At 33.4% G+C, this 24,105-nt stretch overlaps 1 protein-coding gene across 7 annotated transcripts in view; it reads right to left on the bottom strand.

Moving 5' to 3' along the window:
• Positions 1-24,105, bottom strand: part of DZIP3 (DAZ interacting zinc finger protein 3) — a 104,426-nt gene that overhangs the window by 40,402 nt on the left and 39,919 nt on the right. For 5 of the 7 annotated variants that reach the window (XM_032478625.1, XM_032478649.1, XM_032478657.1 and 2 more), the window contains 10 exons: positions 23,415-23,529; positions 18,066-18,185; positions 16,586-16,687; positions 15,097-15,189; positions 14,290-14,342; positions 9,268-9,344; positions 6,980-7,597; positions 5,114-5,146; positions 3,892-4,061; positions 3,043-3,087 (listed from right to left, as the gene is read on the bottom strand). In XM_032478625.1, coding sequence (XP_032334516.1) covers positions 3,043-3,087; positions 3,892-4,061; positions 5,114-5,146; positions 6,980-7,597; positions 9,268-9,344; positions 14,290-14,342; positions 15,097-15,189; positions 16,586-16,687; positions 18,066-18,185; positions 23,415-23,529 — 1,426 coding nt within the window. Of the gene's footprint in view, positions 1-3,042; positions 3,088-3,891; positions 4,062-5,113; positions 5,147-6,979; positions 7,598-9,267; positions 9,345-14,289; positions 14,343-15,096; positions 15,190-16,585; positions 16,688-18,065; positions 18,186-23,414; positions 23,530-23,694; positions 23,716-24,105 lie in introns of those variants that run through there. The other 2 variants (XM_014565686.2, XM_032478667.1) reach the window with 2 other exon arrangements.

Genomic DNA, 24,105 nt, shown 5'->3' with positions numbered 1-24,105 from the left:
CGCATATATGGTCAATTAATCTACAACAAAGGAGGCAAGAATATACAATGGAGAAAAGATAGTCTCTTCAATAAGTAGTGCTGGGAAAACCAGACAGCTACCTGTAAAAGACTGAAATTAGAACACTCTCTAACACCATGTACAAAAATAAACTCAAAATGGACTAAAGACCTAAATGTAAGATGAGATACTATAAAATTCCTAGAGGAAAACATGGGCAGAACACTCGTGGACATACATTACAGCAATATATTTTCTGAACTAGCTCCTGGAGTAATGGAAATAAAAGCAAAAATAAACAAATGGGATCTAATTAAACTTAAAAGCTTTTGCACAGCTAAGGATACCATCAACGAAATGAAAAGATAACCTACAGAATGGGAGAAAATATTTGTAAATGATGTGACTGACAAAGGACAAATTTCCAAAATATATAAACAGTTCACACACCTTAATATAAAAGAAACAAGCAACACAATCCAAAAATAGGCAGAAGACCTAAACAAGCAATTCTCCAGTGAAGACATACAAATGGCCAATAGGCACATGAAAAAATGCTCAGCATTGCTAATTGTAAGAGAAATGCAGACCAAAACTACAATGAGATATTACCTCACACCAGCCCGAATGGCCATCATTGAAAAGTCTACAGATGATAGATGCTGGAGAGGGTGTGGAGAAAAGGGAACCCTCCTACACTGTTGGTGGGAATGTAGATTGGTGCAGCCACTGTGGAGGACAGTATGGAGGTTCCTTAAAAAACTGAAAATAGACTTACACCATGTGATCCAGCAGTCCCACTCCTGGGCCTATATCCAGAGAAAAATGAAATTCAAAGTAACACATGCACCCCAAAGTTCATATCAGCACTATTTACAATAGCCAAGACATGGAAACAACCCAAATGTCCATCAAAAGATGACTGGATAATAGAAGATGTGGTACATATATACAATGGAACACTACTCAGCCATATAACAGAATAAAATAATTCCATTTGCAGCAATATGGATGGACCTGAAGATTGTCATTCTAAGCGAAGTGGGCCAGAAAGAGAAAGGAAAATACCATATGACATCATTTATATGAGGAATCTAAAAAATAACAATAATAATAATGACACAAATGAACTACTTATTACTTACAACAAAGATGATTGATTTCTTGAATATGTATAAGCACATTTGACTGTCCTTTATGATTAGATTACTGCATTTTGTTGATTCTTATTTTGTAGTTGGCTTTATTCCTTTGATAACTATGTAAGCTTAAAAATCTAAAGCTCTAATCTGTTCTTAGAAACAATAATCAGTACATATACGTAAACTAAAAAAAAATGCAGTATACCGTATATATATATATTTACATGCAATATAATGTGTATGTGCAGTCAAACTGGAATAATCCTACCTAATAGAACTGAAAAAGGGAAAAAACAACACTAAAAACAAAACCTAAAAATAGTTTACTGGCTTTAATAAGAATTTTTTAATATTACTTGTATATACATTTTAAGTGGTGTTTACATTTATTTCCACTTGTGTTTATTCCCTGTTTAATGTGACACAGAGGGGCTTTCCATTTAGCTAAAATTGAGAATCTGAGTACTACCATATTTTAATCTTTTGGAAATATGGAAGAGACATATACCCTTGGAGCATAGATTTGTGATCTGAAAGTTGTAGATTTACTTGGTCAGCGTTATGTATTAGACCTGGGACTTACTAATGTTTTGTCAAAAATAAAAAACATCAGCTAAACTAATGAATCAGGCTGTGTTTTATTAGATAAGACTATTTAAAAGTAAGAAAAAATCATATTCATGTTTTGAAAAACAAAATTTAAAAAATATAATTTTCAAGATAACTTTTGATAATATGTAAATATAATATTGATATTTTATGCTCAGATTAGAGTATAAATAATCTTTATTTTGTTCTTGGCCTCAATAAGCATTTTGTAAATTTACTTTCATTGTCTAAAATTTCATTTATGATTAAAGTTTGTGTATGCTTCCAAATGACTAATAACATGCACTTACCAGACCACAGTTGGCTAAATATTCTCACTCAGTTTTATAATACAGCCTACAAAGTATATCTAGATTTTAAATATATATTTCAAGACAGAAAAAAACATTTTTTCACAGTAAAGTTTGCATAGCATAGTGGTAAGCTATATGCTTAATAAAAAAATACTCTTGAGTCCAAATCCATAGGAATATACAACAAGACTGATCAAAATACAAAGTATGGACTTTGGGTAATTCTGGTATGTCAATGTAATTCCATCAGTTGTAACAAGTGTAACACTGTTGGGGGATACTGATTGAAGAGGCTACGCATGTTTGGGGGCAGACAGTGTATGGGAAGTCTCTGTACATTCCCCTCAATTTTACTCTGAATCAAAAAAAATTGCTCTAAAATACTAGTCTTAATTAAAAAATTAAGTCAATACAAAAATACTCCTGATTTTCTCTTGTAATTTTCCAAGCTATTAAGAGAGTTCTTGCTAAAACTGTGCTACAGATAGTAACTTGTTCTTTTTGCAACTCTCAAACAACAGGAAGAGGCCTAAAAGAAGATTCTTGGATTTCTACCATTTTTGTACATTACTGCACTGATGGCAGAGTCTTTGACACAAGGGAGAAAAATCAAGATTTCTTAGATTTTGGAAAGCACTTCTGAACTTATCTGTTGAAATATGACAAAAAGCTGTTTTTAAAACACCGAGTAGACACTAAAAATGAGAGTGGTACACAGAAATCAATAAAATTTCCAAATGACTAATTCAGTTTCTTTATTTGTATATTTAAATGTACAAATTATGATTTAGCGGAGTAATGCACGCTACAAGTTTAAATCATTTAGGATCTAACATACATAGATTTCTCTATAATGATATATTCAATGAGCTATGAACATTTATTTGTGCTACACGTCTACTTGGACTAATTTTAACTTCTATCAGTAAATCTATATACTAAACCTAAGTGTCCATAATCAGACAGTCCTCTGTTATTATACTAATACAGCCTCTTACCTTTTTATTCTTGGTCTTTTTCTTTTTCTTTGGTTTACTCTTAACCTAACAGATAAGAAATAAATAACTTATTTAATATGCAGTTCAAAACACACAATGGGTTATTCTGCAAAATATATTTCCTTTAATTACTGAGATCTTTTATCTTCTAATACAGATCATTTTCTTTCTAGATTCTATGGAAAATTATTTTCATTTTAGTTTTTATGTTATCTCAATCTTCTGCTTGAGAAATCACTGATATATAAAGGAACAAGACATAACGTCAATGAGTAGGCTACGGAAAAGAGCTCAGAGATCCTCACTTGCACACATGCAATGCAAGACTAACAAAGGAGGAAGGCATTTTTAAAAACAACATATTCAGGTCCATAAGATGAAAAGCTAAACCTAAAAAGAATTTAGAGACTACATAATAACTGTTACCACTTGTCTATAAAGAAGTATATTCCACATGATTTTAATTCTACCTCTGTGTAAATAGCATTGAAATACTCCTGTTTTTCTTCCTTTCTCTCTCTCCTTCTATTCCCCACTACACTTTCTTCTGCTTTCTGTTAACCTCCCACATCCACTCTCACCACTACTGGATTAAGAAATATGTTCAGAAATCTAGCCTAGTGCCTGGCACATAGTAAGTGTTCAATAAATGCTGGCAAAATATATGGTTAACACAGGAAAGATTATGGAAGAAAGTACTGAGGAAAGAAACATTCCAATTCAAGCTTTGTGTTAACACTATGATAAATATAAACTAAGATTGTCTGAGATACTTTAAGGACAGCACATGCAACAAACTAAAGGCCCTAATTAAGTTCTTCTAATTCAAATATTAATGAGAGCTTATACTTCCTGGAGATCTTTAATAGATTCTGTTGAAGATTCACTGGGTATTGATGCCGCATCTTTATTCATTTCTGCTAAGTGTATTTCAGAGTTTGATTTCACATTTATATTATACTCCATGAGAGGTGGACTTAGTTCTTCTTCCTCATTTTGTAACTCTTCTATTTCAATACCTAAACATTAAAAACAAAACTCTCAGTCTGGATGCACACAATTTTAGCCTTTTATCACTATTATAAATATACTTACTCCACAAAAACACCATCCCAGAAATGGAAATAGAAGACATCTTACTCTGTTCAAATACTAAATGAAAATGAAATGCCCATTTATCAATGACCAAATAATATGTACATATACTAGCCTAAAAACCAACCAGCATAAACTCAAATGCTAAGATACTTTACTGTTATCTTAAGCAGACTCTAGATATTAGATATCTAGAATCTTAAATCAATTCCAAATACTACGTTTTTTAGTATCCTGACATTGACCCTAATAATATTGTAACAAGTACTATTTTAGGGCATAAATCTGTAATGTAAAGAAGAGAAGGAAAATCTAGATCTATTTTTTTTCCTTTTTTCATCTTTTTCATAACCAAAGGTTGTTAAAGGGTATCAGCCCCCTCTTATGTGACTTCTTGATACTGCTCCAGAGATTCAATCTCTAAACATGTGGACTTCATTTGACTGGCCACTGATGGTCCAAAAAACCCACATTGTGTTCTTCTTAAGTATATTTTACCCCAAACAAAACTCATGGTGTTAAGTAAAATTTTAACTGCAGAATTTGAATTACATTAAAAAAAAAAAAAAAAAGTACACAAAAGGACATTAGCAACTTGCCACCCAGCAAAAAAAGGATATAGCCTAACAATGGACAGTTAACCAGATAAAAGCTATGTAAGTTAAACAGTAGCATATATGAACAGGTAAGAGCAAGCAGGTCAGCATTTTTGCCTGTTGAAGTGTTCTATGTGTCAAAAGTTAAAATACTTTGCTAGGGTAAACCCTGGGCACATGCACTAAGACGAAGGCAGAGTAAAAAGGCTCATACTAGATTCAGCTGACCAGGAGTAATTTGACAGTATATTTTTCCAAGCCTATAACAAACAGTTACAGTTTATCATACAGTTTATCTGACCAAGTAAAATTTTATAGGTGTCCCTTAGCTATCCTGGGTTGAAAGGTCACTTAGGCATTTGGTTTTTAAAGATACTTACGTTGACTGCCTGTTATTGACTGTAGAGCAATTCCTATGATACATAAAGAAAAAAATTAGATGTACAATTGCAAATGCAATCGACAAATATCAGACTGAGACTAAGAAAAACCAGAAGATTTTTACACTGTACCAATAAATATTATAACTAACTGTAAATAACCAGCATCACCCACAAGGTGATAATCTTTAGATTATAATATAAAGGTTATAAACCCATGATTAGAGAAAGAAAAGTTTTTTTTTTTAAAAAGGTAGTTCATAATAGATAATGCCTAGAACAGCATCACTTTAAACCAAGCAGCAAATTTTTACAATTTACAGTCTAAGGTCATGAAGTAATAATAGTCAATTATGAAGCAAACCTCCATTGAAAGTTTTAGCAAAATCCTGATCAGCATTCCCTCTCCTTGACTATTAATATTTATTAAGCATCTATGATGTATCTGGCTCTGTTACGGTCTAGAGTTTGAATAGTGAAGAAAAAAAGACAACCTCATAGAGATTTAGTGGGGACAATGGATATTAGTCAAATAATCAGATACACAAATGAAAATTGCAACTTAATAACTACTAGGAAAGAGATGAGATACTAGGAAAGCTTCTATTAAAGGGACTTGACCAATAAGCTCTTTAGACTCCCCAGAGTGAAAACTGCTTGAAATGCCTTGAATTTATTGCTCAAAGCACTTTCCCAAATATTCCCTTTATTCTCATGAGTTTTTGTTATTCAAAATCTTAATAAATGTTTTAAAAAGCCTCTAATTTATGTCAATTTATTAGTCAAGGATTTTTGCCTGACTTTCTTTTATCATCAAACTCAGCATCCTCTTCTTTTATGTTCACAGAAAGCTCTTAAAGGATAAGCAGGAAAATACAATGGTATCCCAGAGCCTTAGTTAGCAAAAGGACTGAGATTGGGGCCTAGCAACTGTCTCTGAAAAAAATGTGGACCAGCTCAACCATCACTGGAAACCTAGAAAGCTGTACATTTAAATAGCATCAGTGTGATCAACAGTTGCTCACCAAGTAGTATGACTAATAACTGGGACCAGGAAAAGTCACCTAGAATAGCACAGCAAGAGTTTCAGCGTACATGCCTTCAACTCCATTTTCCACAATGACAGCTGAGAAGCTATCCTGGAATATGAGGAGGAAGTCTGAAATCTTTCCCATAACAATAGACAATGTCTGGGAATGGCCACTGCTGACATTAGACATTTGCATAAATGTTATCTGATTTTTTAAATTACCCACGGCCAATGGATAGATGCTAAACTTTTAAACTAGAAGTCAAGGTTCAGTTAGAAAGGAGAAACACACTCACGGTGTTGAAAATGACATTCTTGAAACGCACAGTACCTATGTTTCAGTGCTCTTAGGCATCTTAAATTTTATAGAAGTGATAAAACGCCTCCACTTTAAAATCTTTTAACAGTTTCTTTCTGAGAACATAAACTCCTCAATATGGCAAAAGAAATCCTCTTGAATGTATTCTATGAAGTCCCCCCTACTTTAACCTCAGTTATACAAAACTTTTTTGTTCCCTGTATTATATTTTATGTTTCTATACCTTTGTTCTTGTTTCCTTCTGAAATATCCTCCAATTCTTCACTTGGCTAACTTTTATGTATCATTTAATAACTCCTTAGATATTATATTCTACAGAAAGCTGTTTTGGATTCTCTTAGGCTATGATTTCCTGTGGTACTCTGGAAACATCTCTAGCACTGTAATTTCTATTAGCTTCTTGATGAGTCTTTACTCTCAAGAATGTGGGCTCACTGAATCTCCTGCCTTTAGCATTGTGTCTGGCACATAGCACTCAGTGCAAGTTTACTGTCTTAAGTAAATAATTATTTTGTACCTTGTTGATAGCAGGATAACATCCTCTGGATGATTTCTGGTACTGGTATGCCTAGGTAGATGGACAGCTGATGGTAATCAAGGGATATATTCTCAATGGGATTCTCCTTCACTTTGTCAATTTCCTCTTGCTTCATCCCAAGGCGCAGAAGAATATCTGAAACTTTTTTCCAAATTGAATTGAATTGTGACTCAGTGAGACCGTTCATCAAAATCTCACTAAGGAGGATATCCCTGTATTTGCATAGCCTCAAGACGTCTGCAGACTTAGAGAGATCAGAAGATGGTGGTTCCATATTCCAGCCTTTTTTGGGTGCAGGGAAAACATTCAAATGTTTTATGAGAGCTAATAGGAGGTATAAGTCAAACTGTTTGGATTGTGGTAGCTCCTTGTTTGGGGGATAAAGCAGATGCCATGCTCCACCCAAAGGGTGATTGGTCCAAAGATGGTTGTAGTAGGGTTCCAGCACATTCTTGTGTATAAGAAGTTCTTTTCTCAAAAGAGGGGGTGGCATAGCCTCATCAAATATTTGCCGAACAATGTCAGTACCAGAAACAATAATTATATGAAGCAGATGATAGAAATAATTATAATCAAGTTTGAAGATAGGCATTTCATCTGAAAATGAATTTTGAGAAGTCAAAAGATTCCACGTTAATACTCTTTTTCTATGTGGTCTCCTGCATTACATCCTAAAGTTCCTGTTGACAGACACTATTTCAAAAGAATGAAGTAAATACAGTGTTTTGCCACAGCCAGTGCTCAATAAGCATGCTGCTGTCTGTCTAGCAGTTAAAAAAAATCAAAGCAAAACAGTATGTTCCCAAACAAGAGTAATCACAAAGACTCATCACTATAGAAGCCTTTCAACCATTCAGGGTTTTGTTCAAATAAATGAGGTTTGGCCACCAAATGGCACAGAAGTATTAGGCCTTTGAAAACTGAAGACTGTCAAGAATGGTAATTGCCAGTGCTTAATTATACTTTACTTAGTATTTATCTTAAATTTACTTATATTTTACCTTAATCAGTATTGTCTTATAGAATTTTCTGTGATGAAAATGTTTTGGCTTGTCACTGTCCACTAGCTACTGAACACTGGAACTGCTGCTTGTCTAACAAAGGAACTAAGTTTGAAACTTTCACTAATTGTAATTAGTTTAAATTTAAACAGCCGCACATGGCTGGTGGCTACCATATTAGACAATGTAGAACTATTATCAAGAAACATGAAGTAATTTAATGTCTTGCTTCTTAAAGTGTAGTCCATTGACCAGCAGCATCAGCATCCACACAGGAGCCTATTAGAAATGCAGAATCTCAGGCCTCACCCCAGAGATACTGAATTGGCACAGACATTCTAAGAAAATCACAAATGATCCAAATATACATTAAAGCTCGAGACATACTGATCTAATGAATCTCTTGTTCTTACCCTCACAAAAAAATAAATTAATGATTAAGTAGGTATTTCATCAATGAAATGGAATAGGCATGAAACTGAACTATCTGGTATTTTTCTGGTTTAACAGCACTTCCAATGGAGGAAAGCAGACTGAGGTGAATTAGAAAGTAGTAAGAATTTGGTATATGACAGTATATTTTATATAAAATAAACATGTGTGTTCATCATAAAATGCAACTTCATTATTTTATCCTTCATGATCCTGTGTTTTAAGAGATTTTTAAATTAATATTCTTGCTTGATATACTTGACAAAAACTGTGGAGGTAAGCAAGGTTACAAAGCAAAAGACTCAGGGAGTTTTCACTGTGCTTCCAAATAAGAATCTGGCTGAGATCAGGAGTATCCATTCCCCTAGCAAGAAGGACTACCACCAGACTATTCTCCCACGGGACCAGGAGCCCTTAAGGTGTACCAGTGCTGAGCAGCTAGCATTTCCTAGCATACTCCTGAAGAGCTGGTGCCTAAGTGTAGGCTACTTGGCCTTGACCCCAAAATGTTCATTCTTTCCATTTTACTCTTTTAACAGGGAATGCAAAAAGGGAGGAGGGATTGGTCAGGAACATCAGCTGGAGTGCAATCTCACTGTGTAGTCAAAGCTACGCACCAGACCCAGCAAACCTCTCTACATGATGCAAGGTATACACCTGCTGATCTTTCTGACTATGAATTCCAGCCTACACCAAATGATGCCTGCTAGTGTAAACCCAAGCCCAGTAAATGACAAACACAAATAAAATCATGGTTATTAATAGCATGGTACTTAACAGAGCAAGTCAAAATCTTTAGGTTTTCAATAGGAGACATATAAAAGTAAAATATACCTTTTTTACTAAATTTTAAACTCATCTTCGGTCTTATATCAGTATCAGTTATTTTCAGAGACATCAACTTTTTATAACTGCAATTGGAAAAAAATTAAATTACAGTCAATACCAAAGTCAGTCAAAATTTCTGGTATCAGCATGGCTAAGTAAGTGAGTATTTTCTTCTCCACCTCCCTGGAAATAATTTAAAAGCAAAGGAGAAAAATACATGAACAAATAAAAACCACCAACAATAACAACCCTACATTGCCATTTTCATTGGAATTCCAAGCAAGTAATATTGCTAGATTTCATACAAAAAGAATCACATGGTAGCTTATTTGCAAGAAGGCTGTGTAGTAGCAGAAAAAAATAAATCTTTGTATTGTAAAAAGCCAGCAAACCTGGCACTCCTCCCAGATTCTCCTTCACTTCAGAATCATCTTACCAGTAACTAACTATTCCAAGAAAACTCAGCTCGTTTAATGATTAGTGATTAAAGAGAAAGAAAGAAACTGGCATAGTGTCAATACAAGTAATTATAAAAAAAACTGAGGGGGAAAAGTAGCAAAATCTATTAAATAGACTAAACACTAAGTTCATGCTGCTGTGAAATAGGTGAAAAATTTTGTGGTTTGGCTTTGAAATGAATTCTGCCACAAAACAAAATTAAAAGAAAAAAAAAAAGGACAACACTAGAATGTAAGCTTAACAAGAACAGAGATGGTGGTGGTTGTTGTTAACTGACTTTATCTCCAGCACCACCATAACACTACCGACCATCTATTACATTGAAAACATGCTCAACCCTAACAATCTAAAGTATTAGCAATGATATGAAGTAAAAAAAAAAAAGCTTCTGCAGTGAAAGAAATAATCAACAAAATGAAAAATCAATCTATAGAATGAAAGAAAGTATTTGCAAATATTTGATTAGGTGCTAATATCCAAAATATATAAGGAAGCCACACAACTCAACAGCAAATAAACAAATAATCCAACTAAAAATAGGCAAAGGACCTGAATAGACATTTTTCCAAAGAAGATATAAAATGACCAACAGGTATACGAAAAGGTGCTCAACATCACCAATCATCAGGAAAATGCAAGACAAAACTACAATGAGATGTTACCTCTTACTGGTTGATAGAGTCACTAGGGGGAACACTATGGTAGTGTCTCAAAAAAGTAAAAGTAGAATTGATCCAGCAATCCAATTTCTGGGTATATATCATATATCCAAAGGAAATAAGATCTCTATCCCAAAGAGGTATCTACATCCCCAAGTTCATTGCAGCATTATTTATAATAGCCAAGATATGGAAAACAACCTATATGTCTGTTAATGGATGAGTGGATTTTTAAAAATGTAGTGTGTGTATATATAGAGACACACACACACACACACACACACACACACACACAATGGAATACTATTCATCTATAAAAAGAAGGAAATCCTTCCATTTGTGGTAACATGAATGAACCTGAAGGGCATGATGCTAAGTAAAATAAGCCAGACAGAGAAAGAAAAATACTGTATGATCTTACTTATACATGGGAGCTAAAATACCCTTAACTCAGAAACAGAGAGAAATTGGTGGTTGCTGGGGGAGAGATGGGGGTTGGGGAATGGAAAAAGAGGTCAAAAGACACGAATCACAGATCTAATATACAGTATGTGACTATAGTTAACAGTGCTATATTGTATACTTGAAAGTTGCTAAGAAAGTAGATCTTAAAAGTTCTCATCACAAAAAAAAAGTTAACTACGTGAGGTGATGGATATGTTAATCAACCTCATTTCACAATACATACATATATCAGATCATCATGTTATACACCCTACACCCTAAATCTATACAATGTTATATGCTAGTTATATCTTAAAAAAACTAAAAACAAAAAAAGCAGCAATATGAAAAAATAAATAGATCATGACCAATTGTTATTTATTCCTGGAAAACAAGGTTGATTCAACATTTGAAAATAAATTAATATCATTCAGCATATTAACAGATTAAAAAGGAAAAAAATACCGTATAGTCATCTCAATGCATACAGAAAAGCATTAGTTCATTATTCTTTCATGAGAAAAATTTTCAGAGATGTAGGATGAGAAAAAACATTTCTTCAACCTGAAAAAGGGTATCCATAAAAAATGTACAGCTAACAGCATAGTAATGGTATAAAAGTGAGGGCTTCTTTCTAAAATCTGAAAAAGGCAATGATGTCTGCTCTCACCAGTGTATTCAACGTTGTACTAGAGGACCTAGCCAGTGCAATAAGTAAAGAAAATAAACAAAAAGCATATAGATTGCAAAAGAAATAAAGTTGTCTTTATGTATAGATGATACAATCACTTGTAGAAAAACCTCAAAGAATCTACAAAATGATATTAGAATTATTAAGTACCAAGTTACAGGATACAAGTTCAATAGACAAACTAATTCTGTATAATACAAATAACTAGAAATAGAAAATTAAAAAATATCATTTGCAAAAACATAAAAAATTCTATAAGATGGATAATCTAATAAAATATTTATAAGATTGTACATGGAAGACTACAAAATATTCCTGAGAGACATCAAAGAAGATCCAATTCAATGAAATTAACTATATACCATCTTCATGACTGGGAGGCCTCAAAATTGCTAAGATGTAAATCATCCCCAAATTGACCTACAAATTTGACACAATCAAAACCGTAGCAACAAGTCTGGAGAAGGTATTTCTAAGATTCATCATGGAACACCAAAGGATCTAAGATAGAAAAACAGCTTTGAAAATTAAGCAAATGTAAATTAAAACCTCAGTAAGATACCATTACATACCTTTTAACACGTTACCTAGGAAGAGGAAGACTTAAGGGAGAGGGGCACAGTGAGGGCTTCTGGAGTGCTGGAAAAATTCTATTTGTTGACTTGGGTGGAGCCACAAGAGTGTTTGCATCATAATTATTTTTTAAACTCTGCATTTATATTTTATGACATTTTCTTTATGCATATTTTGAAAACAATAAAGCATTTTAATGTTAAAAAATAACCAGTTTGTCATTCATTCATAAAACCCCAAGAAGTAACTCTTTCAGTTTTGGTAATAAGGTCTAGTTACCAAGGGGTATTCCCCCCAAAAATAACTATAATACTCAGATTACAAAAAGCAACTCTTTGAATGCACCAGAGAATGGAAGAGACAGATCTACTTCACTGTGGAGGTATATGCACAGAGGAGAAAAGGAGAAGACAGTATGAACTTTTAGCCTGGGGCTAAGTAAAACCTGGTAGAAAACAAAGATTTCTTTGGCTAAAGGACCTAGAAAATTGAAGCTATGGAGCCATGGCTGCTGAAGAGTGCAGGGGAATCCCAGAAGGGAAAGAGTCAGAGAAGAGATCCCCAAATTCTTTCTGGGCACATCTCTGATGGACTACTGAACCACACATGTGTGGAATGAACTGGAAGAAGCTCAGGTAAAAGAAAAAGATCTGAATTGAGACTTAAACCACCATCCAAGGAAAAAAGTTCTCAGTTCATATCTAAAGAAGTTAATTGCCTGTCAAAACAAAAGTAACATACTCATTGCAGAATAATGGAGTTCAGAATCTCTACATCTGTCACGTATTTATAGGGCACCAGCTATATGCCAAGCATTATGCTATGTACTGGGAATATACCTACTTGTATATTCAAGATAAAATTCTTGCCCTCATGCAGGCTATAGTCCAATGGAGAAGATAGCCAAGAAAGTACAACAGAATTCAGTAAATGTTTTGATAGAAGTAGAGGAAATATGTGATTGAAACACCTAATGCAACACAAATAAGGTAAACAGGCAAAGCCAAAATACAATATCCTAGGCAAGTGCCAGAGGTTAAACAGATGGCACACTGAAGAACTAAAAGAAGCTCAGAACAGTTGGTGCTAATACAGTTAAGAAAAGACAAGAGATGACACTAGTGAGTATAGCAGGGACCAGCATGACTAAAGAGCTAAGCTAAGGAGTCTAAACTTAATTAAGAGCAATGAGAAGCCTCTGAAAGATTTTCAAGCAGATAAGTGAAATATTTCAATTTTCTTTTAGAAAAGTAATTTGGATGGCTGAACAGACTGTTCCATAACAACAGACTGTTGAACAGTCAGACTGAAAAAAATGTAAGGTTGGGGACAGAAAGACAAGTTTAGAAGCTATTTCAGAATTCCAAGTGAAAAATAACTTTCTTTAGTTTAGTGGAACTGCAGGGGCAGAAGTTAAGGAAGCATTTACAATATTTAAGAAGTTGAATTCAGACCTAAAAAAAAGTTACAGAGCAGTGTTGGGCAGATATACTTTGAGTCTAGTTGTAGGCATGCTTAACTATAGACATTTTTGAAAAATAAAAGTGGACATATTCAGCATGCAGGGAGATAGATCTAGATTTTAGGAATGAGATCTATAGTAAAGATAAAGATTTGGATTTCATTGGCTCATAGGGAAAACTGATGCCTTGGATATCAATGTAATGACCTTGGTAGATTGAAAAATTGTAGACATTTCCACTTTTAACAGAAGAAAAGAGTCAATGGATTAGGAGAATTTTTATATTGAAATTTCTAATTTCAACAGCGACAGTATACACCTCTATGAATTCCCAGCTTGTATTATATATTCCTCTGTGACACAGTTTTCTCATCTAAGAAACAGGACAATCCTAATTGTCAGACAAGCTTGGAGGCCTGGATGAGTTTTGAAAGCTAGGAATAAAGTTTTTATATCACAAGAATCTAAAAAACTTTAAGAAAAATGTGTTTGGTTTTCAGGAAAGGATTATTTTCATACTTAAGGGAAAAGTATCCACATAATTTCTTCTTTCTTGTTTTAGAATTTAAATGTCTACAAAGTGGGAGTAGACAAATGTCAATTAAATACAATTTTTTCACACAACTAATAGTATCTTTAAATTAACTGGAGCTCTAACAAGTAATAGAAACAGAAGAAAGAAGCAACTGAAAAATACATACATGCTCAGAAAAAAGTAAAATATTTACTTGCAAGCTTACCTTGCTCCTAAATTTTCAATGGTTATATATTCATCTTTTCTCACAACTTCAAACTGCAAGTGATAGAAAAGAATAGCCCTAAATTAGTTCAATTTTCAAATTTCTTTAATGTTTCTTCTTAGCCTTAACATTTGAAAACAGGCAATGAGAATGAAGCTATAGTAAATATAAAACAAAACAGAAGCTATAAACAATCTTACTCAAACAACAAATTAGATTTGATTTTAAAAACAGTTCTACTTTATATCATTATAGGATTTAAATGCCAAGTCTGAAATACGAAAAAGACCATATCTAAACATAAATATAGATAGATTTATAGATTTATAATTTTGGTCTATTTACTTAACCAAAATTTCAACAAGGTATTTATAAATTAAAAAATAAAATTAATACCATTTAAGTGCATTTTGTGTAACACAAATACTCTGAGATATTTGATATTTACATAAAAGACTAAAAAGACATTCAGAATGTCTAAAATTATTTTTAACTGTAGGTGGCATAGACTGGATTATCATCCTTAGTTCATAACAGACTTTCCTCATTGGTACAGCCATGGCCTGCTTTGTCTGTTTCTGTGTGTGTGTCTCTTTACTTTTAAATTTTCTTATTCTTTAGTACCACTTAAATACGGTTTTGGAGAAATCAAAGCAAAAAAAGGTTAGAGAGCTTAGTCATCATCAAAAAGAACATGGCTAGAATACTATTATTACAATTCCCAAATCTGTTTGAAGTAAAAAATACCATTCTAGTGAAGGAAAGCAAAAAAAAAAAAAAAAAAAAGAAGAAGAAAAAGATACTCACCAAAATTTTGACAATTCCAGGTACCTCACATTGAAGCATCCTTACCATGTCACCTGTACATCCTTCTTTCAAACATTTTTTCCCACTAAAACTCTAAAGTTACCAATAGAAAAAAATAATAAATGATCAATAGAAAAAAATACAAATAATAAAATTAGAAAAAACCCAGTGAGGTGCAAATCTGATTATATTTAAATAAAGTTAGAAGCAGATGATGCAGGATGGTAAAACAAAAGATCTGAATAAACATTTGAGAGTTAGCTGTTTAAAGATAGTTCATTTCTTTTATCAACGGATTTCCTATTTAAAATGTATACTAACACTTTTCTCTCATAGTTCCTATTGCAAAATCTTTAAGTAGTTATATTATAATCTAAAATGTACTTGCTACCCCCAGTGAAAGCAACTTCAAGTAAAATATACTAACTAAGTAAGTGCAAAAAAGGAATACTGAATTTCTATCAGATATAAAGATTCCAGGGAAAAAGAAAGTATAAAAATGTTGAGTCCTTTTCCTATCTTCTGATCCTGATATTTCCTCTGGTTAAGTTACTTGGTCTTTTTTTTCACTTCTCTTTCTAAAGTTGAGCAACATTGACTGCCCTAACAATCAAAGAAACTGAAAAGTATTTACACACTGCTTAAAAAATGAATAATAGTGCCTTACATAATGATTTTTACAATGTACAATGCAAGTTCATCTGTTTTATCTGTTACTCCTCACAACAACCTTATGAAGTAGGTATTACTATCCTCACTTTACAGCTTAGAAAAATGAGTCTCATCCTAGTATAAAAAAACAAGTTGGCTCAATCTGGACTTGACCTCTGATCTCCCAACTCCATATACAATGCTTTCTCTATTCTACCACAGTTGGTTTAGGGTTTCTCTGTTGTTTGCACAATGTAAACACTCTAGAACCAAATGTTATAGATCTAACTTAAGGCCATTAGCTCACTGAAGAGTAATTAATATAGAACTGGGCTTTGAATTTCTACTTCGATTTTCGTGGCAAAGAATTCAATTTAGTTATATGACTTCAGGTAAATATAAATAATATAAATTTGTTTTTGAAGACTATAAAATGTACCACTGCTCTATACCCTTAAAATATAACTTACCCTAAAATTGGTATAGTTGTCCTTTTTATTAAGCACTTCTATCTTTGATTCTATGAATTTTATGTGAATATAAGCAACAATTTCTATTCTTGTGTATAAACTTCTAAAGGGAGGATAACAAATTAATAGAAATAAATAAGCAAAGCAACTAACAGTGGTATTTCCTACAAAGACCTATTTAACAAATGGTGATGATGAACAAATATTGAGAAGAAAAGTATCAGAGAGAACAGGGAAAGAAAAATGGAGGGAGTAAAAAAAGGAGAAAGGATGTAAACAGAAAGATGAAAGGGGAAGAGGAAAAAAGAGGATTAAGTGCAGATGAGGAAATTGCTGTAGTAGTTTTTAAGGAAGAATAAATATATTACCTGATCATTTTCACCTGGATATTTTAAATTCTTAAACTTTTTCCAACAAATTTTATGGAAATAAACACAACAGCTTTTACTGCACATTAACTGAAAAAATCCCTGGAAAATAATAAAAATAAACTGTTTATATGAAAATGATAATCCATGTAGATATAGAAAATACCACCTTAAGTCACTTTTTAAATTATTCTGTAACTAGATGAGTTTTACATGGCACTGAAAATTTATCAACAGATCACTGGTAATCAAAGAACTATGTAAGTCATTTTTTCATCACTAAAGACAGAAAAATAGGCAAGAACTTATACAACTAATATTTTTCATATGCTATATATAACAAAATATCAGAAACTCACTGAGTGATCTTTGTAGAGGAACATGCTGTCTACTCCCACTTCATCTCAAGTTTTACATTTCTCTTTTCCTTCGGCCCCAATTCAATACAATTATTCCCCCAAACTCCTCTGTCACCAATCACTAGACCTAAGATTTGCTGTCTTGGTGATAAGTGGCTCCTGAGCTACTGCATTACCCCAAGGTATAGATTTCTTGCCCTTCCCTGTGTTCCCTCCCTGGGAACTACAGTCCTGCTTCCTTTATATGGGTACATCTCTTGGATGACAAAAATCTAAATTTTGTGGCCAAGACTTCCTGCTGCTACACGGTATACATTTGGCTAGAACCCTGATGCCTCCCTGGGAAACCACAGGACCATATCACCATGTCACCTAAACTAGGACTGAACTTATCCTGTCCCAAACACTGCATTTCACCAGGTCCACACTTCCCAATACCTGTCTTACCCTAATGAATAGATCCTGGCTTTCTTCTCTTCCTCGTCTACCTCATTTGCTTATACATCATGCCTTTCAACTCAGATTTCTATTGTCTCATAGAAGTGGTGTCAGATTTGCACTGATGGTCAGATCTCAACCTATCTTGTGATTTCCCACAGTCTTATTCTGACAGATCCAGAGAGAACCAGGCTTGAAGTACTTTGATTGTCACATTTCTTCAAATCAAGGCTAGTTATGTGTTGTGTACTCCACCCCTGCCTAAGGTGCACAGAAGAAATAATGACCCTTACTTATTAACATACTTCTTGAGGAGTGACAACCTTTCTCCTTAGTAAAATGCCAACATTCTCAACCTATAACATTTCTAACTATAGAGAATATTTTAGATAATTTCCACTGTATAATTGCAGAAATATTTATTATAACTTCAGAGACACTTGAATATTACAAAAACCTTAGCAAAGCCAATTCATTATTTTATTGATTCACAGACTATAAGTAAGTCTTGATCACTATGAATCTTAAGTTCTCAGAAATATTCAAGCAACCTCTCAATTGCATTATCACTGTAATTATACTCTTTTTAAACAATATTTTGATACATGATAGTGTAACAATTTTTATCTAATTTCAATTTTACAATTAAAAACTTTTTTAAAGTTATTTGATAATTATAATACCTTATAATTGGTGTTCTTTAAAATGTCAGCTTCACAAGATCGCTCACAATCTAGGTAACTGCAAATGGTCTGCTTCATTATATTACCCTCAGTTGTCTTGATGAAATTATTAAGAAGATCCTAAATTTTAAAAATAAAAATATATCTCATGAATTAGTAATAAAAATATTTCCAAGATTTTACCTTAAGTGATATGTCCATTTTACATCCTTTTATGAAAGTGTTGTATTTTTTTTAAAATAGTCATAGAACTTATTTCTCATTCAGAGTAAACAATATATAGAAAGGCCCTAAATGAGAAACACTAGATTTCTTATTGAATATGAACAAGGAGAAAGAAAAAAGTCTGTTTGAAGCTATACATCTAGTCACCATTCTAACTCATAGCATAACACCTAGCATGTTCCTATCAAGAATTACTTGCTCTGATATAACAGAGAGACAACAAATCATTGGAAATTCAGATGTCCTTGCTAGAAGTGGCCCCCAGGACACCCTATTGGCAGTGAGATGACTATAGTGATACAACAGGCTGCTCAATGCCAGAATGGGCAGAAGTAGGGTACAGAAATATGTTTTCAGTGTTCAGAGTTACAACTTGGAATGTAATTTCCTATTTTAGAATGCTGATTAAAGGTTTATAAACACAATATAAAGTCTAAGTTAAACAGGTTCTTAATACTGTCCCTTACGGGGACATACTCTTACACACTGAAGGTATACAACATGATAACTAAGCCTCTGTAGATTATTTTATGAATCAAGTCAGCATTCATAACATTTCTCAATGACATTCACAATTTTATACAGAATAAAAATGTTTTGACTTAGTTGACAAGGAAATTTTGAATATCAAGATAAGAGAGAAATAAAGGAGAAGAACTCAAGGACCTATCAGTATGAAAGTAGTATGTCCTGTCAGAATAGCCAACAGTCAAGTGGAGGTGCTGAAAACAAAAGAACAGGACTCCTAACTGTGTATAACTACTGTGATTTCACATATCTAACACTTAACAGTTCAATATTGATCTATTGATCAATATTATTCCTACCAAATCTGTTCCTTGTTCCTTACTCCTCATCTTCTGACCCCAGCCACTGATACTCATTCATTCAACAAATATTTACTGAGTGCCTGTTATGGGCCAGGTTGTTATGGATGTCAAGGAATGTTATGGGTGTTAAGGATAAAGCAGTGAACTAGGCAGGTTAATACTTAGTCCTCATGGGACTTCCATAGTCTCATTTACCACAATCTACTCAGCTTCAAGCCAACAATCTTGAAGTCATCCATTGCAAAACTATTCCAACACCCTTTGCATGCAATATATTAGCAAGTACTGTTGAGTCTTCTCCCAAAATATATTGCCAACTCTTCTAATTCTCTCTCCATTCTACCACTCCATGTCTTACCTAGATTACTGACTATAACAACTGTCTAATTGGTTCCCCTCTTCCCTGCCTATTGTGCTCCAAAGCACTCTCTACAGAGAAGCACAAGATCACGTCAGTTCCTTGCTTAAAACCCTTCAATGGCTTCCCACTACCTAAAACAAAATCCAGAACCCTTACCAAGGACTGACTGCAAACTGCAGAATTTGAACCCAGTATACTCAGCCATCTCTTGTCCATCTCTTTAAATTCAACTCTAGCCTTACTCACTACAGAAGTCACATGATTTTATACTTTAAGTTCCTCAAACTTGGTCTCCATGGCCTAAGGGCCTTTTCACACTCAATCTCATTTACCTTAGAATGCTCTTCCCCTACTCTTTACAGTTAGTTCCATTATCAACCTGCTGCTTCAGCTTAAACATCACCTCCCAGAGAGGCCTTTTCTAACCACTACACAGACACAGATAAGCATTATGTATTATATACATATATATAAATATGGATATATGCAGATATACATGTGTGTCTGTGTGTTCTCCATTTTCTCTGTCCCAGTTCCTTGTTTTTCTTTAGAACACTACAATTTATAACTATTTTATTAGCTTTAGTTTTTACTTTCTTAACTCCTCCCTTACTGTAAATACAGAAACTATTCAAAGTCCTAAATTCTGTAACTTGTATGGTACTACAATTTGATTATATCATCCAACTGTTTAAAAGTTTTGAGGGGTTTCACGTTACCCTCAAGACAGAGTCTGAGCTCCTTACTTGGCTTACAAAGGCTTACATGACCTGGCTGACTTTTACGTCTAATACATTGTGCATGAAAAAAGGACAGGATGTTATTTTAAAAAAATTCATTACAAGAAAACTTTTGGTGGATGATAGCTGAAATAATCACTGAAATTAAAAATTCAATAGAAACAAGGGTAATGTTGAAAATAATAACCACATGAAAGGACACTGCCCTGCTAGGGTGCTAGTATATATGGGTGTTGGTTAAGCAAATTAAAGCACAGTTTTATGATGAACTATGAAAAAATTATACTGTATAATAACCCAACAACAAGGTGAGCTCATCTAAGGACACATATGAGGATAGGAGCAATTGGGGCAGGGCAGTCCTCTGGTGGTACTCACCTGAAATTCCTCAGTGCCAGATAAAGGGGTACAGGCCAGCCCTGTAAGTTCCCTTAGAAAAACTAATTACAATGTCTGGGAAGTAGGACTTTGGTGGGCTGACAGGCAGAGGCACCAATTAAGAACATGTCAGCCTAGAGCCTAAGCAGGATCATAGAAGCACTCTGCTTTATTAGACATTAAACTTTAATTATAGGATTTTAGAGAAGTATGGGGAGAGAGGGCTGGAGAAGAGTCCGGGGCAGCTGGAATAGTGGCTGGTTACACAACTATTTTCAAAGTAGCAACTATTTTCCAAGCAGTATGGAAATATTTTAACATTATAACAACTAATATGATAGCACTAGTGTACACTGGCTGAATATTAGCTCTATGTAGAAAGATGTAGTTAAGAAAATCTCCTAGAAAGCGGAACAAAAAGACGAAAACTAAAAATTGGCAAAGAAATAAAATCAGAAATTCAGTCCAGGATGTCAAATATCTGAATAACAAACATTTCAAAAAGAAAAGAGAAAATGAAGAAGTCATCAAATAAATAAAATGTAAACCAAAAAAACACATTCAGAACCAAAAAACATAAATTCAAAACACTAGGGATACAGAGAATACCCTAAAAATTACCAGAAAGAAAGAAAAAAAAAAAAAAAAAAAACCAAACAGGTTACAAGCAAAAGACAGAATCAGAACACCATCTGATTTCCCAAAAGTACTACTATTGGAAGCTAGAAGATAACAAAAACACAATTTTAAAAACTGAAGGAGAATGATTTTCAACCTATAATGCTATGCCCAGGCAAGGTATAAATAAAGTATATGAAGGATAAATTATTTTGAAACTTGAAGAGTCTCAAAAAATTTACCTCCCAAGCAAGCACCCTCTTCTAGGAAGCTGCTGGATGAGTTATACCACCAAAACAAGGGAGTATACCTAGAAAGAGGAAAACTTGAGATCCAAAAAATAGAGGATCTACACAGGAGAGAGGTGAAGGGTACTCCCAGGAACAGAGTAAAAGGAAACTCTAAGGCTAATTTAATAAATACTTATAACTGTTTGTAGGATGGGGGAAGAAAAGTATGTGTGTGAAGGAGATGTATAACGGAGCTACTAAACCCTCATCTGCCACAGAGGGAAATCAAAAGATAATATCTAAAATGGAGAAATTTTTAAAATAGCAGTAGAGCTTTAAAAAAAATAGGTAAATATCAAAGGAAAATGCCTAGAGGGTTGGAAGAAGTTATCTATAGTCAGGAACTACAATGAGAGACAATGAACCACAGACTATTAATTTTTAAGACTTGTAATATTATTTGACAAACTGCATACATGTATCACTTTGCATAAAATAAAATTTCACCACAAAAAGTTGAAGAAAGAAAAATATTTTAAAAATAGAGGGAAAAGAGAGAAAACCAAGACCAAGTAGGGACTGCTTCAGGTAAACACAGAAATTCAGTATTTTTTTAAATGTATAAAATTATGACTTTATTAAGTCAAAGTTAAAAGTCATTTGATTATCCTGGCAAACATCAAAAATTGTCTGCTTATTCTATTGATTACTGAGAGAGGTATATTAAAATATGCTACTGAAATTGGGAGTGTTCTATTTCTCTTTTTAGTTCTATCAGTTTTTGCCCCAAATGCTTTGAGGCTATATTATTAGGTATATACAAATTTTGAGTTGTTATAGCCTCCTAGAAAATTAAATTTTTTTATTTTTATAAACATCCCTCTTTATTTTGAGGAATGTGTTTGGCCTTAAAGTCAGCTAAAATAGAAGGATCCAGAAAGGTTTAAAGTAAAAGTTTAGAAGGTATGTCATTATATCATTCAAATACCAATCAAGAGAAACCTAGTGTAGCTATTTTCATATTAAACAAATAAAAAGTGACCACTACAGTTTATCAGATGGGTAAAAATTACCCAAAAAGTAAAGAACGTCCAGAGGGTATGGAGAAATGGAAACTCTCATGCTCTGTCTTAAGAATATAAACTGGTACAAGCTTTCTAGAAGAAAATGAGATATATACAAATAACTTTACAAGTGTGTAAATATTTACTTCACAATTCCACCTTTAAATATTTTTACTAAGGGAATGATGAGAGAAATACAAACAGATCACTTTCCATAATAGAGAAAAGCAACAATTTTTAGAATAAACTAAATGTTCAATGGCAGGGAACTGGTTAAGCAAATTTAAGAACAGTTTTATAATGGACTATGAAAAAATTATACTGTATAATAGTCTACTCAATGGGAAATTCACAATAATATACATTCTCATATTACAAATCAATGCATATATCATACCAGTTTACTAAAAATAAGAGTATTAAACACATGTATGTGTACATGTATGTATGGAAAGACATACATGAAAACACCAACAATGTTTTCTCCATTTGAAGAAATATATGGATGAATTTTACTTTCATCTTTGGCATTTTTACATTTTTCAAGATTTCTGAAGTAAGCATTTAGTACTTTTAAAATTCAAATCAACAACAAAATAATGGTAAACATAATTACAAAAAAGAAGTTAACTATTACATTTAGCTCTAACCATTTGAAGTACTGAACTGGTACATCTTTTAATCTTCTTGTTATTTGGAAATGCTGACACAGCCTCCTCACTTCTCTCTACTTGTTGCACATTCTGCACTAAATAATGGAATCAAGGTTGTTTCTTATATAAAAAGCTAATGTCCAATAAAAGAACGTGTTTCCTATAGAATGATAGTTAGCATAAACTGTACTTTATCAAAGATGATTCTGATTAGCCACAGATGAAATGTTATTCTTCAATAATTTCTTACTTTAAAAGTTGTAGGTAAATCTTCATCTTCCGTAGGATCTATGTCAAACCAATGATCATCTGTATCTCCTATTTCTTGTAAGCTTTTATGAAATTCTAGCAGTCCTCCATTATATCTGCAAAGAATTTTAAAATAAAGTTAGTTTGAATGAGACTTTGTAACTAGATAGTTTACCAATAAGACAAGAAGTAACCCATTTTCTTTCTTTTTTTTTTTTCTGATAAGCAGGATGGTGATAACCTCTGGCATGCTATAGAAATACAAACACCAGGACTCTCACCTGTGGTAGATGGGGATGAAATACAGGTGGAAGGGAAGGCAATAAATTATGTAGTAGTTCAAGCTTGAACAGTATGGGGGCCATGGTAATTAAAGGGATTGTAGAGTTGGTTGGCTTTTGTTTACTGTCTTGGAAGCCTTGAAGAAAGAATGACAGGCACAGGTCAGCCAACTATTGTTAACTCAGGACACAATGAAAGACAGAGGCCTCTATGGGCAGCATTTAAAGAGACCCTCATCTCCTACAGCCATAAAGATAATCTATGCTGAAAAATCAGGCCCAGATTTAATCACAAAGTGTAAAAAACTACTAAAGAGGACCAAATACACAGCCTCAACAGGACTACTACTATAACCAAGAATACTCCAGGGAAAGCTAAAAGGTCACTATGGTAACATTTAAAGAACCCTG

This window comes from Camelus ferus, chromosome 1 (assembly GCF_009834535.1).
Source record: "Camelus ferus isolate YT-003-E chromosome 1, BCGSAC_Cfer_1.0, whole genome shotgun sequence".
Lineage (NCBI taxonomy): Eukaryota > Metazoa > Chordata > Mammalia > Artiodactyla > Camelidae > Camelus > Camelus ferus.
This window is presented reverse-complemented; position numbering and strand designations above follow the sequence as displayed.